Genomic DNA, 17,263 nt, shown 5'->3' on the forward strand with positions numbered 1-17,263 from the left:
GTATATTATCAGGAATAAAGATGAATAGCAATAAGAAAAGCAAAGCTTTTGAATTGAATTCCAGACTGAAATTCCAAGAACACACGGGAGCACGATATAAATTTGAATCCATTCCAACGTGAAAATAGATGATTATTCGAAAATCAGAATTCGGAGAAACTCGTAAGCGTAATCGACGGAGAATGGATTCGACTGTTAAGAATTGGTAAAAAAAAGGTTCCCGATCGTCCGGCTTTACGTGAACAAATTATGTCGTCGATTTTACAAGATTTTTCCTTAAAGTTTAAAATGCTAGTAATTTTTGCGGGACAGTGTGTACATTTACATTCATTTGATGTTTTACTTGCGATTAAACGAAATAAAACTAGAATTGTATTAATAAAACTAATTTTCTTTATTTTGATCTTTAAAGTCACACCTCCTCCTATATGCGAGGTCGTCTTATATTCAAATAAATACAGTATACACCAAGCAAAAGTCAATAAATGGAAAGTGGAGGTAAAGAAGTATGATATGTGGAAACTACCATAAACTTGATAATGAGACTAGAACTTAAAGAATATAGCAAGAAAAAATTTTAAGGCACATTTAGCTCAAGAAAAATGTGAGAAAACAGTAAGAGTACTATGGTGGAAGTGAAGAACTATACAAAGAGGATATGTACAAATATAAGAATGACAGAACAGATGTGTATTTATCTATTAAATTTAGAAAATAATGTGATAAATAAAAGTGATGCAGTTGTTATTAGATGTTTAGAAGACTGTGACTGATAAGAAGAAAGTAGAAATAATAAAGATGTTAAATAATTGAATAAAGTTAGATGCTAACAAGTAAGAAGTGTATATAAGAATGGTGAACCGAGATTGTTTTAAATGATTTAATAAGTAACAGTTAATATAGTAAGGATATGGATAATGGTAGTTTGTAAATTCTTCAAAAATTTTTAATTTAAATTTCATTAAAAAAACAGAACTGAATTTGTTATAATTTTTATGTCTTATAGGAATTTGAAAGTTTTGTAATTAAATATCTGTATGGTGTACCATTGATGATGGGAGGAAATTCCTCTAAAAAACATTATAGAGAATAATCATAAAAACTCCTTAAGGTTTGAAATTTGAGACAAATCAAGTAAAATATATCTTTTCGAATTATTTGTCCTATTTATTTATCTTATCTAACTGTTTGTTGTATCGACAGCATTGTAACCAGAAAAAAGGTTTAAAAATTTGAAATATAAACTGTGTATATTCATCTTTATAAGCTGTTATCTAAAGGAGTTTAGTTAGGTTAGGTAAAAATTATTTTTATTAAAATGTTAAACAGTAGATATTTATTTAAAATTTCAAGTGACATTTTATTACCTAAAAGAAAACCAGTTCCATTTTTCCTATTAAAAAAATGATAAATAGACTACAGAAGAAACTTGATCAGCCCCAAGCAGTCTAGATTTTTTATAGAGTTAATTGTAACTTTCAATACTAGTAGAATTTCCTGAATATTTTTTATTGTCATTCATTGCTTAATTTTTTCCCCTCTACCCAAAGGCAGACAGTTATAACTACATGTTCAATTCAATCATTTACAGACAAAACACAATCAATAGAAAAGTGTGTAAGAAATTAAACTTCTTAAATGTCGGTACGACAACATTCACGCCAAAGACTGTATAAACGTTGCAAAAAGTTCACTGAGTTCAGCGTTATATCGCAAACGTGGATATAACGCTGAACTCAGTGAACTTTTTGCAACGATTAAACTTCTTAAAACACTTCATAAAAATAACCTTATGCCACTTAATATGTAAGATCATGCTTTTATAACTATCATCATTATAATCATAGTTATGTTTATAAATTTTGAGTTATAAATAATTGTTTCAAGTTTTCTTTCTGCAAAAACATTTTCTATACGAAAATTTACTTCACGTGGGTGAGTTTTAACCCGGAAAGAAAGTGAATTCCAAATGCTATTTATTGACCCATATACAGTAAGTATAGGTAGTCTGTGGGCCTATATCATTATCATAAATCTTTACGAACAAAATGTAGAATGACAAAGTTTGGAGAGAAAGTCACAAGCGCACGACATTACTTGCACGCTTATACACCATTCGCTTCAATACAGAGTCGAGACGGCAAATACGAGTTCTTTTCCCGTCGAGGAAAGGTGGTTGCAATATATCGAATATCCTTACGTAAATGTCGCAAAGGAGCCAAGGTGCACGAACTTGCGTGTCTGGCATCACGGAGCACATACTCGAACAACTAGCTTAGTGAGTTTATTATTAAATTAAAAGATTTATATGGGATAAATGGACTTTCTGGATATATTGTAAAATGAACATTACCTAGTATAGTCCACTACAAACATTCTAAGACAATATAACTGAATTTAAATAATAATAGCCAAATATATAAAATGAAATTTCAATAACATTCATTTTATAAGCATTTTATAAGGTTGGAAAGTTATGTCTGCTTCATAAAATAATTCAATTCAAACTGCTTTTCTGAAAACAGAAATTTTTCTTTGAGAAAACCAGTGTTTTTAAGCTATACTTCACTTTTTGACTTCTGACAAAATGTACAAAGATGCAAGATTAATACTAGTTAATAATTGACTACTAGTTGGAATTAATATTGAATTTTCTTTGATCTTTTTCTTTTTTAACTTTTGATAATCTTTTATAAGCTTCAGTTTGAGAAATGCAGTCCGAATTGAATTTGTTTACAGAGCTTCCTTAATAAATGTATTACAAAAGATTATGAGTAATCTTATATAAAAACCAGGAATTTTTCCTTGGATATAAAGACCACCACAAGATGTGTACAGTATATCAGCAATATTATTTTTAAAATTGATAAAATCAGATAGAAATATTGAATAAACATAATTTAAATTATTAATGAAAATATATTATTCTTTACTTTAATCTGTATAAAATTACATTTGCATTTAATCATGTTTAAAAATACTAAATTTTAATTAATGTAGATCTGTTGATTATGTAAAACAGATGTTATAAAGGGTAGAAATGGTGGTGCTCTCTCAATATCTACATTTACAGATATTAAGCAAGATTGACAGGTGTGGAATTCAATGCCGGTAAACACTTAGCTTCATTAATAAAAAATTTATTATTTTAATATTAAAGATTACAAACTAAATTACTATTATAAATGCTGTCTTAAAGTTGAAAATTTCTGAAGCTATAATTTCAATTTTAATAAAGTTTGAGTTATATCATCAATGCATGTAACTTTTTCATAATTTTCTTATTTAAAATTTAATAGATATATAATTAAACAGTAGACACATTTGAAAAATCCCCAAAATTCCTTTATATAATCTTTAAATTGAAAAAATAATGCACACATTTTCTATAAAACGTCCTCCTTGTGCAAAAAAACAATTCAATGAAAAAAACAGTCTAAATATGAAATTCAATTATGTAGAATATAATGGAAAGCAAAGAACATTAACAATTAGCATTAATATGAATGTTTATATTCAACATTTTATTACAAAAAATTCAGTAGATAGATAAAAGAAAAACTGTCTTTTAGTGTCATCTTAATTGAAATTTTCATTAGAATGAATGCTTATATGCATTATATATGTTTAAGCATCTAGCTATGTAAGAAAGCAAAAACAAGGCTAAAATATTTATAGTAAACACTTTATTGTGAAAAAAAAACAGCATAATATATTACTGTTTGCATTAAAGAGAATGTTTAAATCGAACATCTGAACGTTGAAATTTCCCTAAAAATACACATTAGAAACTGGTAATTAATCGAGATGAATGAAAACTCGTACAGATGATAGTAAACATTGTAAACACTTTCAACCCACGTGTTTACAGCTATTCAAATTGCTGACGTTATCCCCCTACAGCAATTACCTTTACCGTCACACACAACACACATATGTCTATTTCTCTATTTAATTACTGGATTTCCTAACCCAAACATTTCTTAAACTCGAATATAAAAAAATTACAAATTTCTTTTCATAATTCTTTTTCTTGTAAACAATAATTTTAAAAATATTTAAATAAATAATCTGTTTCACTCCTATAATGGAAGAGCCAATATATAAAAGTTTAAATTATATTATATAATTAAATTTATAAAATTTTATATCATATTTTTTAATTTCGTATATTTTTATATATAAAATTTATTAAAAACGATCGAAAAACTCTTATAAATGACAATACCTGTAAGTGCATCAAACAACAACTGCGCCATTTTGAATCGACTTTCGCAGTCTCAAAACCAATGACTTGTTCCACATTTCTTAATATTTTAAAATTCAGAGCGTTTATTAATATTTTAAATTACTTTTTTCGATTTATTTATCAAAAATTTTATACTTAATCCTTCATTCTTGATTTTAATAAGTTTCGTTTTGTCGCAAACGCTCGCTCATTTTTTCGCCAATTTTCGCAATTTTTTTCTCTTGTAAATATTTTTATACATTATTCGCGGAGATTTAATATAAAAATTGATTAGTTTTACTCTTTTAATACATTCAAGAACACTTTTTCATCACTTATTAATTAGGAGCGGCTGACTGCTGACTTTTTTATACATTTATTGGAATTCAAATAGAAAATTCTTTAATAAATTTATTAGAATCGCATTTAATATTTAGTGATTAAAATTTACTAATTTCGAAATAAGTCTTTCTTTCTAAAATAAAAATAAATGCTTAAGCGTGATGGCTGACCCCTAGTGGATCTAACGTAACTCTTAACATGCAATTATATCTTAATTTAAAATTTTTAATCCATAAGAAATACGTTTTAATATTCAAATAATTAATTTTAAACATAAATTATTTAAATTTGTAAGAATTATTCTTTTTAGTCAATATAAAATACTGGCCCTTGAACTGCCAATAGTTCTAAAGCTATGGAAGTGGCGTAATAAACATTTCTGCCACTTCGAGCGCCGCAATCGCTTCGTGGCGTAAGTTTGGCTGGAGCATAGGGAGAGTCAGCTATAAACATTCGAAATTCTTTTAATATATGAAATTTTCTCGTTTTTAACTCGGATATTGCTTTTGTCTTCTTTAAAGGCCCGTTTATAAATACTATTTTAATTCGGTTTTGAACATTATTTATATTTCTGTTAACTGTCACTTTCACGATTTTAGACTTTAAATTGATTAGACTGTTTATTTTTTGCTTACAATTTCTGTTCATTTTTAAATTATTTTTTTTTTTTTTGTTTTTTGGCGTTTTCGTTAAGGGTAAGAAAAAGTAGTCGAAAAATTTATAGTTAAGTCTGTATATACATTATTAATGTGTGATGCCATAATAACTTAGAGGTAATTAAAGGATGATGAATTAAAGATTAACAAATAAAATAGGTAAATATAGGATGGCAAGAGTTCAGACAATATTATTTGATATTGACAGTGATAGTGATTAGTGATGACATAGAGTCTAAAAGAAAGACACGTTACTTACTGATGTCTTAGGCCTATACAAAAGAAGGTGTAGTAGGCCATAAATAAATCTTTATTCATATTCTATTTTTGATAATGCAGATTATATAAATTACCAAAACTATGTAGAGCCAACGTGAGTGTCATAAGAAATGAAATTTCTCGTGTCAAAAATACAAAACTATTTCATCCCAAATATTCAGAGCCAGATTAATTCATTTTGGGGCCCTAGACATTTTCTTCTTACCGAGCCCCTCCCTCTCCCACGAGAAATAGAGCATACAAAAAATATAAAGCAATAAATAAAACAAAACTAAATACAGGTAACCTCCGTATAACACGGGAATTATGTTCCAAAAAATTGCCGTGTTATACGAAACAAAGAAGTAGTACGAAAAGGGAGGGTTAGGTTCCAAAAATTAAAACACATGCTATTGTATTTTCATAATTAAGATAAATGTTTTTATTAAAATTTTCTTAAGAAGTAATACATATTAATATAAATTAAACAACACCAAAAGCAGAAGCGTCCAGATCTGGCAACACTGAAACAAGTTTCGAGAAGGGGTGCATTCGTTAATAGCGGTCGCTCTGCGTCTCCGCTACTACGGGAGTGCGCTGCTGTTTGTAGGCATTTAGGAACAACAGCGAAAGAAAGAAAGATGGCTGCGCCCGCACTATTGATACTATCGTGATGGAGGAATCTATAATTCTAAAATATGAACTTTTAAAGGCAACAGAAATGGTCCCAATTGTAAAATTTAACGATAAAATGGATTATTTGTTGAAAGAGCATTCAAAATAGCCGCGAAAAAATTAGATTGCCGACTACCATTCGAAAAAAATTCGAAAAGACACTTACATCACCGCGTACACTAACTCGCGCTTTCACAACTTGTAAATTTTCATTCATAAAACCACATAATGGACCCCGAAGCGAAACTATCTGACCCGTGGAGGACGCCATGTTGCTTTCTAAACTAATGCTACAAGCGGCCGTTTTTGCCGTTCGACGGCGCGCACTCCCACCGGAATTTAGGAACGCGTTCCGCAGGAATTTTTAAACTGACGTCGCTCGCGCGGAGTTACGCGGAGGAATAAAAGAACGTACCCAAGGACCACGTGTATCGATAGAAGGCAGGAAAAGAAAATTTACATACTGCACTTAAGTACTAATAGTTCACGAAAATTATGCAGGAAATCTGATAGTATGGACGCGCTTCGAATGAAAAATGCCCAAATGAGGTATCGGTTAAAGTTTACCTAGGGAACCCCAATGGCCGCGCTTCCGGTAATCTCGACGGCAGGTGATGTTAGAAATTCGGTGTAGGTGGCGCAATTTTTAAATAACGCTATCGTATGCAAATTTTTTGTTTTTCGTGACGGCTCGACTGCTGCGAGTGGTTTTTTTTTCACCAGTTAAACAATTTTGAAGAGAAAATGCTACTTTCTGCTATTTTTAATAGTAAATAGGTAAGTTTTTATTCCGTCTACTTTTCGTGATGCAACGTGCAGCAAATTTAATAATTCTATCGTATTCGTAATTGTTGTAAGAAGTTTTTTTTTTTTTTTTTGGTGACAAAATGGAAACTGCATACATTAATTCTGAAAATTTTTGGATTAATTGCACCTCCGGTCGTTTCTTTAGATTAATGTACTCTGGTTTCGATGATTTGGCAATAGATAAGAAAATACCTAGTGTTGTGAAATTTGCAATATTCTCGAATTTGCAACATGTAGAAGAGGTATGCGACAAATGTGGGAAACGTCGTAAATTAATGTATAGAGCAGATAAAAACTCTGTATCGATGCGATGTAATGTTTGCAAGACGAATTATTCAGCTTTCCAAGGAACCTTTAAAGGGAAATGTGGTCGTTTGTCGTGGGAGAGTATTTTGTCATTTATCTGGCACCTACTGTGTTTAGAGTGTTCGCTAACTGTTGCTGCTGGAGCTTCGGGAATCTCCAAAAAAACACCAGTCGACTGGGCAAACTTTTTACGTTTTGTTATGATGGTTTCCATTAATAACCTATGTACTTTTAAGATTGGCGGGATAAATGAAGTTGTGGAAATAGACGAAACAGCAATTGCAAAGAGAAAATACGAGAAAGGTAGAAAATTGAAGGGGACGAGGTGGGTTGTAGGAGGTGTGTGCAGAGAAGGGTCCGGAATCGAGCCGAAATGAAAAGAACCGGAGTCCGTTCCAGCTGCTACACAAAGCGACGAGTGTAAGAAGGGGAAAAAAAGTAAGGCACATTCGTGTGGCGAAACTAAAAAACGTGTAAAAATATCAAGTAAAAAGAGAAACATCAGCGATAGGGATCGCAAATCAAGGAAAAGCGAGAAGAAACGGAAAGGAAATGTATGACAGAGCGTCAAACACGTGAGTAACAGTTTGTTTTATATTTCATAGCTAGCTGAACTTGCAAAATAATCTTAAAACATTTATTTTTTACTAATGTAATTATTATTTTTTCAAAAAATTATACATACTAACTAATTTGCATAATTTTTTGAACGTAGTACGCGTGCGTAGTACAGCAAACAAAATGGCGACCGGAAGTGCGGCCATTGGGGTTCCCTAGGTAAACTTTAACCGAGGTATCTTTCGTACTTAAAAGCTTTATCACGTTTGTTAAACTGTTGCACGGAGATTTCCCTAATTTCAAATTAGATAAAGTTCGCTTTTAATAGTTTTTATTACATTTCGTGTTGTACAAAGGTTTTACCCAATTCTCGAACCGTGTTAGAGTGATTCCGTGCTATAGAAGTGCCGCGTTATACGGGGGTTACCTGTAATGTGAAAAATTAATACAAATCTTAATTAAATTTTTATTAATAAAAAATATTTAATATACAACAATAAATTTTAGTTTTTCTATAAAAGTTTGAACAGTTTGTTTATAAATTTTTAAAAATTGAAATTTATTTTATTAAATGTCTAACAAAAGTTGTTATACAATGACAATATTACCTTAAAATATTAATTGTTTAATTTAACCTTTTTGGTTAATATTTAAATAATATAATATTTTACCCACGAAAGGGAAATTGAATAATGGAAAAGATAATTTAAATAAATGCCAAAATAGTTTTAAAAATAATAATAATAAAATAAATACTCGTATATAAATATGAATAAACTTTATTTAAAAATTCAGAAAAGTATTTACAAATCTTTTCAAAGTAGACATTTGTCTCATTGTCTACGCGCTGATCCGGCTCTGCAAATACTATTTCTCAATATAGTGAATTAAGTAAAACTGTATAGCGTACTTTATGGAGCGTTAAAGTTAATAAATTATCGGCTACCTGACACATTAACCGTATTTAATTAAGAGCATAGCTCAAGGACTCTGGCTATATACATGAAAATTTTAAATTATTTTTTTATAGGGAAAATACAAAAAATTCTCCCAATGTATAATTTGTCTGAACGTTTCCGTTTTGTCGATGCCATCTACGGGGGAGGTTTGTTTATTAGGGGGATCGATGCTATTAAATATTTGGTGGTTAAAGGTGGACGTGGTGGGGAGATAATAGGTGGTCGTGTGTCGTATCTCCAGTAAGGTCGGACTTAATAACGATTTTACTCGTTATTAGCTTGTACAATTTTTTATAAAACCCGTCCCTACTCCCAAAATTAAGATTCGCTCCGAATCGTCGGAATTGCTGTTGGATTAGACTAGGAGTGGCAAACTAACGGCGCGGGTCGGTTATGGCACGTTAGAGCTTCGTATCCTGCCGGCGGCCGCGATTTCTCTTCTAAAAATCAATGTTTCTAACATCTTGCGGGCAATTAAAACAGAAAAAATTCAAATGTCTAACTGTTTACATAAGTCGTAAAGGCCTGCAACAAAAGGGCCATTGTTAGAGCCTTTTTTTATGTTTTGGTTTACCGAATAATATTGAATACGGCTGATATACGTCTATTTGACTGGCTCTTTGCTGGTTTGAGTTTGAGACCCTTGGATTAGACCAGTGATTCTTAACAGGGGGGCCGCGGCCCCTGGGGGTCCGTAAGAAGTTCGCCGGGAGCCGCCAAATTATGCAAAATTTCCTTCAGAATATAATAAAAAGAAAATTGATGTATAACCGAATATCCTATTGAAAAGTGAAATAAGAAAGATAAAGTTTTCTATTTAGTTTTTTTATTTATTTATTTTTTATTTCTTCCTACATACAACTTTGTTAGTACAGAAGAAATAAATGCAAATATGCTACGTACACCGCAGTATTTACTTCTGTTATTCCAAAGCAATTCTAAGAAACTATTAAGGCTTGGAATTTTAAAAGATAATTAGGAAAAGTACTAGGCTTTGTAAGAGCTTTGAGCATTTAAATATTTTTACAAAAGGTACGCAAAATCTCTACCACAGGTTGCGGTGCTTTATTTTAGTTTTAGCATCGACTTTGTATCGATTTATAGACGTGTTTCTTATTTTATTTTTTGTTAAAAATTAATGAGTTTTCGTGCTTAATTGTGAAGTTCGAATGTTATTTAAATAGATAATGAAATAATAAAGTTATGATTTACATTTATTATATAAAAAAATAAAGCAATAATAAAAAAATCAATTTATTATAGATAATTTGACAAATATAAATTATTATTAAAAAATGGGGGTGACAAAAAAATTATGAAATATTTGGTGGGCCGCGAGTATAAAAATGTTAAGAACCACTGGATTAGACAGTTCCTCGTTGGTTTTATTTATATATGTTCTTAGCTTTACATCGATCCGCTCCAAATTTTTCTTGTTATTCTCTGGGACTCTAAGGAAAGTAATAGACTACCCGAAACCTGCATACTCGATCCCTCTGATTTCATTCCTTCTTATTAATTCCTCTTTGCTCAATCCGCACCAAATTTTTTATACTTATTTTCTGGGACTCCGAGGAAAATATCCGCCAAACTTTGACGTCTTTCTCTTTTTCTCGATTTGATCTCCTCGACAATTCCTAATAATCTGAAGACGGAAGGTTAAAATAACCAAACTCTTAGTATGGTTTTTATTTAAACGTTTATACTCCTTATTTTTCGGCCGAGAAATGCCGAATGTATCGTATCTTCTTGTTACTAATAGAAACAAACACTAACGAACTATAATAAAAATATAAATTTTTTAAATGCCTTTATAAATTTAAAATACTTGAAACTAATTTCATTATTCCCAAAAACTCGTGGAACTATTTCATTTAGTTCCAGTTCAAATCCAGTTCATCGTTTAGTGAAAAACAGTATTCGCGAAAGTATAAAGTTAAAAAGACGGAAATAGTTCATCCCGGTACTATTTCGACAGTCGGTATGAACTAAGTTCCTAGTTGTTCCGAGTCGTAAACGGTTTCGACCGGGAACTACTTACCTCTAATCTACAGTATGTAAATACATATTACACTATGTAATCATCACAATATGGCGGCGAAAAAGAGAATAATAGAGTATCGCTTCAATATGGTTTGAGCAATAATTATGTTAGTTATTTTTTAAATTTAATTGGTATATTTATCAATGTTTTATTATACACGCAATTGTCAAATTCCTGGGAAAACAAGATTGTAAAAAATGAAAATATTAATTTAGACGCAACATGAAATATAAAACTGAACTATGGAACCGAAAAACGCAAAAGTACTCTACGTGTATTAACTGCTTATTTTTACTTTCTGGCTGTTACATATACCGAAGGAAAGTATGGCCATCGGTCAAAAAATGACTCCCTAGATTTATACATTTTTGGACTCGGAGACTCGAAACGTCGAAAAATGAAAAAAAAAAATTCGGTTTATTTTTCTGTGTCTGTGGATGTTAGTGTGTGCGGGGTGCACGATTTTGTTCACCCTCTTTCAAGCATAATAGCTCCTATGCTTCTTGTCGAAAATTTCTGAAATTTTGCAGGGAGGTTTGTTTATTAGGGGGATCGATGCTATTAAATATTTGGTGGTTAAAGGTGGACGGGGTGGGGAGATAATAGGTGGTCGTGTGTCGTATCTCCAGTAAGGTCGGACTTAATAACGATTTTACTCGTTATTAGCTTGTACAATTTTTTTATAAAACCCGTCCCTATTCTCAAAATTAAGCTTTTGCCATTTTATAATAATTAAAAATATAAAAAGTTTAATAAAATATCGTAACAGATGGCGCTACGCACTCAGTTTTAAATGTTGTTGGGAAAGATAAGCAACTGGTTGGTAGATTTTTCGTAACTGTTTATTAATAAACGATCATATATACTTTATTTGTACCATTCGATGAAATGTCAGCTGTACGAATGATGCGTGATAAGTCAAACGGCAACATCGTGTCGAGGTATACTGCCGACTCAAATAAACAACCGTTCGCTAAAAAATGGTTATAAAATAAACATATAAGCGTTTCATTCGTGTATTTTAAAATGTTTTAAAAGATTGACCGAGCCTATTTTTGGAAACGCTGATCTAGTTAATACCAACCCCCAAAACAGTACTTTATTACTAATAGGTAATAATAATTTAGTTATAGTAAATTCATTACAATATAATCTTTTACACAAGCAAACTACATCGTGTACTGTACGTACAGAAATAAATTATTTCTCTGACAGAAAACGTAGAAAATCTGTCAATATTTGAGAAGATTAAAGGTTTTAATCTTAGGACACGTGTTTAATCTAAGGGCTTTAAATTCGGGGCACTGTGTTTTATTTATTTATTTACTTTTAGAGGAAGAGAATCGAACTTCCCAGAAAGTTTAAAACAATTTTCGTTTGTTTTTAACATTCATTTCCATTGGGGGATTCACTACACAATTACAGTATTTGAATCTTAATCATTATTTTTCTCATTACGAAAGCGAATGCGAAATTTGATCTTTATTTCCTTTCTATTTATCCAAAGTATCAAATAGTTTCGGCCTTCGGTAACGGTTGCAGTTGCCGAAGGTAACTATTGAAATTTCAAATTGCATTCCGTGCAGCCCAGCCATCTTTTGTCACGTGATAGAACACGTGAAAACGGACATTACGCATCGTTAGTTTACGCAGATAAGAAATGGAGTGCATTAAGTAAATTAAGCTTTAAAAATTCTGTTTTTATTTACACAAACAGTGATTAATAGAATATTTTCAAACAATTTAAAAATTTACATTTTGTAGATCCATTAGTAATAATTGTAATTCATCCAGTTTAGTTTTCCCCTTATTAATCGGGCATTTATACTCGAATTAATGTGAATTTTACACTCTTAATGATATTTTTTGTGTAGATTTAAATTGTTTTGGGACTCGCCAATTTTGATAACGATTTCCACGATTAAAATAAGCAGCTTCTACTATACATTTTCATTTCATTAAATGAAATAAAGGTGAAATTTCGCATTCACTTTCATAACGAGAAAAATAATGACTAAGATTACCGAATGAAAATAAATGTTAGAAGCAAACAAACGATGACAGGAAAAATTGTTTTAAATATTCTGAGAACATTCTCTTCCTCTAAAACTAAATAAATAAATCATATTCCCCGAGTTTTAAAACCTTTAATCTTCTCAAATATTGACGGATATTCTAAGTTTTCTGTCAGAGAAGTAATTTATTTCTCTATGATTTTATGGTAAATGAAAATATGACTTCGGGGTCTCCCCGAGCAATACCATACTTTGCAACTTCAGCCTGATCTCGGATTAACGTTTGAGATTTTAAAAACAAGTTTTTGCCGCCCCACGCAAATGCACGTATTGCGCAGTCGGTTGAGCCCGCCCCGAGTTGACTTCTGAGAAGGATTAGGCCTACATTGCGGAAAAAAATATATATTCCAAAGTGCATAATGCTCTCAATGCGTACATTATGTATATAATTTCATTTTCCTTATTCTTCATTTCTCATTGATTACATCTTACAGCTAAGAAATAAGATCCTCGCTCCATCTTTTTATTATGTAAATCTAGTTGAAATTTCTGTCGTTATATAGTTTAGTGATCATCCCATCAATAATATTGATAAAGACGAGGATATCGATAAATGCTGGGAAATTTGGCTGTTACGCTAGTTTCTTAGCTATCTGCCAATAGCGACTGATGCGAGTGGAGCTACTCGAAAACGTATTTGAGATTTCAAAAGTTTCGCGTAACTCTCAGTAGTGGCGCTGCTCAACGTAAAAAATGAATTAAGTATTTTTGTCTTTATATTTAAATTTTATTTTTATATAATAAGTATCCTCAAAATCTTAAATATTTTTATTACTTAACAGATGCAATTATTATTAAATAAATAAATATATATATATATATTTATTTATTTAATGAGTGGCGCCACTAGTGAGAGTTAATAGAAACTTTATTTAATTTATAACTATACTCGTCAAGTCTTTAAAGTTTTTACGTTTGTGGTTTATTTACAGAGCAAAATGGAGCCTGATATTTGCATTACTTAATGAAGTAAACCTATCATAATTGGAAGATGTGATATGTGGATTTTGCTGAACTTCATCTATAAATTTCTTGCAATAAATAGATAAAATTTTATTTGTAATCTTATTTTCTAGCTAAACCAGGAATTATCATTTGATAAATATAAAAATATCCCCCGTTATCTTCAGATAAATATGTTATATATAGAACTAATACAAGCCTTAAATGTTCTCCAGCCTAAATTATGGGTGAGAAAACAATATTTAACCATTCCGGACACTTATTTCCTAAACAAAACTTAGTTTAGCAAGAAAATATTACAAATTTAATAACATAATACGAAGCATTCATTTGTTCGTGGATAAGATACTTTTACATAAGTTATATAAATCTTAATTTTACTCGAAGTTATAAATTAATTAATTCAAATTTTTTTGTTTTTTTTTGTATATTTTTAAAACATAAATTTAAATATTATAGAAAATATATAGAATTTAATGTCTTTTTATTTTTCTAGGCTTATTTTCGAATAGTGAATCACTTTTGTAGGTCATGTCAATAATGCTACTGTGTAATAATATGCTTACAGATGAATATGATCTGAGTTTTTATCAATTTTTCATGTATTTTAGCTATTTTTATGCCTTTTTAACTAAAATTTCCTATAAAAAATAAATTTTTATCACATTATTACTCCCTTATCCGTGTTAATCAACGTAGACCGATGCGGCGAGATCGCTCATTACACGGATAATAACTAGTAGTAGGGCCGGATTTGTCCATTAGCCACAGAAGCTGCAGCTTAGGGCCTCGAATTACGAATCTATGGCTTAGGGCCTCACGTCTTTACACAGATGATTATTTGGCGGAGAAGAAGGGTCTGTTATATATTATAGCTTAAGGCAACAACAAATCTAAGTCCAGAAGTGATCTTTCAATAACAATGATAACGAAACAGAATATTAATTTTTAAGAATTGATTTTCATATTTTGTAGTAGGATTTCTAAATATTTCATTCAAAATTCGGAGTTTTATTTTATTTTTCCGCCGTAATATTGAGTTATTACTAGCTACGAAACTGTTTCGTGAGATAAAATGGAGTCAAGCGGATACAAAATTATGGTTGATCTCCATCTTTCTCGGGAATATTTCGTAATTAGACGTGATATAAGATGCTAAACAATTCGTAGAACGAGAGCGATGTAACCTGCTTTCAAGTATTAACCTATATCTTCGCGGTACTGTGAAGGTGCAGCGTGACACCATCTTACTCGCAAGTTTGGTTTGCTGGATTATTTTTTAAAATGGTGGCAAGCTATTCGTGAACTTGTTTATCTTTTAATTTCACTGCATCAATATCTATTTTTAAGTTTTTTTTCCAGTATTTAATATCGGTACTCACTCTCACAATCGTCATAAAAAGTATCTTGTATCACGCATTCCTTGAGAAAATTGATTTTGTAACCTAGACTTTTTAAAATATAACTTAAATGTGGGCTTTCATGTTAACTATTATATTAATTTTAATGTTATAACGTAAAAATTACTAGGATGGGGCTCCATTTCAGCGTATGATTCACATTTCGAGTGTAATTCACTAACATTACCTAACGTTGAGTGGTGGACTAACATATCGGTTTAATTATTTTAAATAAAAGCTTAATTTAATTAAAAATGTTACCGATTTAAATTAGGTTAATGACTCAAAATATTTTAGAAAAATAATCTTAGGATGTTATAGACTCATAATTAAGGATTCCGGAACCATTTTGATGACCTTATACAACGTATTGTCAACAACCACACCCAATCTCAATTTTAATTTTTATACATGTAAAGATTTGTACTAAACTCTTTGTTGCCTGAATTTTTTTTTTTTTTTTTTTAATTTTGTAGAAAATATACAGGTAAAATTGTATACTGTTTTAATAAATAATTAGTAAAAAGATGCAGAAATCTACTTTAAACTTAACGTTAATTTCAAGTTGGAATGAATACTGTAGGTTTGTTTAATTCTAATTTCTTTTTTATTAATAATGTTTGCAAACGTACCACCCAATTGTCAATCTTAAGTTTCAAAGAGAACAAACCACTCAGCAAAAGTGCTTTGTTTCAGATACTATCGATATCAATGTAGATGTATCAGCTTTTAGAGAGAGAGAACATTCATCGGGAGCTGGTAATATGTACTGTACTATACAGTAGTTCAATGCAAATAAAGTATACTTTATCTACCCTGTACCGATGTTAGATACACGTAAGTACAGAATGGAGTAATTGGACTATAAACGATGATTCAGGGTGGAGTAAGTCGTCTACAGTCCACTTCACTCACTCAGAATTACCGTTTAAAGTCCAGAGTTTAGTCATTTAAAAGTATTTATAATAATTTAAATACGGATGGACCAAAAATCAGTTAACTATAAGTATTTAAATGAGAACGTCGATTAATTATATTTATCAGGTTTTCATTAATCTTATAGAAAGAAAAGTACGTTGTAAACTTAGCTTACGAATCCGCAAAACACGGTTAATTGCCTTTTGGGTTACCCTTTATATCCGAAAAGCCACCACACCACATTCGAGTCATAATTATCTTAACGGGATGACGGAGCCGATCACGAATCTCGCGTTTTCTTACAAGTAGGCCTATACAATAACACTAATGTTTGTCTTATAAAACACGGCGAATTGACTTTTGGTCAGCCCATATATTAAAAAACTCAACGTAACGTAGATAATTTTCTGGTATCCGCGATCTTCTTCGTTAGTTCGGATTAAGGGCGGAGAAACTCGTATCTAATTGTAAATAAAACTGCACACACAAGTAATACTACATAATATTTATTAACGAATAAAAAAAATACAAAAATAATAAAATGACAATGAGCTTTGTTGGTGCTTCAGCAATATACATATATATAAATCCGTACTAAACGGCGCTTCGGTAACAATCGTTATCGATCAATTAATCGAAACGTACAAGTTAAACCCAGAACATTACAAAAAAATGACAATTTAGGAAGCGAATTTCGCCAAGTTGAGGAATATCTTTTGGTCCAGTTTATGGAAAGCATCGCATTGCAATATATTTTCTTTATTTTTCATATGATTTTTCTATGCTTCTGAACTGATTTTAAGTTTATGTATCACATCGTAGATGGACGGAGATTATTGCTGCTTTACTTTATATATTTATATATATGTATGTATGTATGTACAGTACACAAACGTATAATTAAAAACATAAATTCATTAAATTTTACGAATAGACGTAGACTAGAATTAAACATATGAGCGATTAAGTGTAGGCACTTTCGATGGAGTTAAGGGGAGTTTTCAATATACAACTGTTGATTCCCAGTGATAGTTGCTACGTTAACTTTTAACTTTCCACCCGGATTGTCCGTTT

At 30.8% G+C, this 17,263-nt stretch overlaps 1 protein-coding gene across 1 annotated transcript in view; it reads right to left on the reverse strand.

Moving 5' to 3' along the window:
* Nucleotides 1-17,263, reverse strand: part of LOC136974618 (uncharacterized) — a 77,842-nt gene that overhangs the window by 44,740 nt on the left and 15,839 nt on the right. The window contains exon 5 of the mRNA XM_067269547.1: nt 4,229-4,279. Within this exon, the coding sequence (XP_067125648.1) occupies nt 4,229-4,279 (51 nt within the window). The remainder of the gene's footprint in view (nt 1-4,228; nt 4,280-17,263) is intronic.

The sequence above is a fragment of the Centruroides vittatus genome, unplaced genomic scaffold, assembly GCF_030686945.1.
Source record: "Centruroides vittatus isolate TY-2023 unplaced genomic scaffold, ASM3068694v2 contig_351, whole genome shotgun sequence".
Classification (NCBI taxonomy): domain Eukaryota; kingdom Metazoa; phylum Arthropoda; class Arachnida; order Scorpiones; family Buthidae; genus Centruroides; species Centruroides vittatus.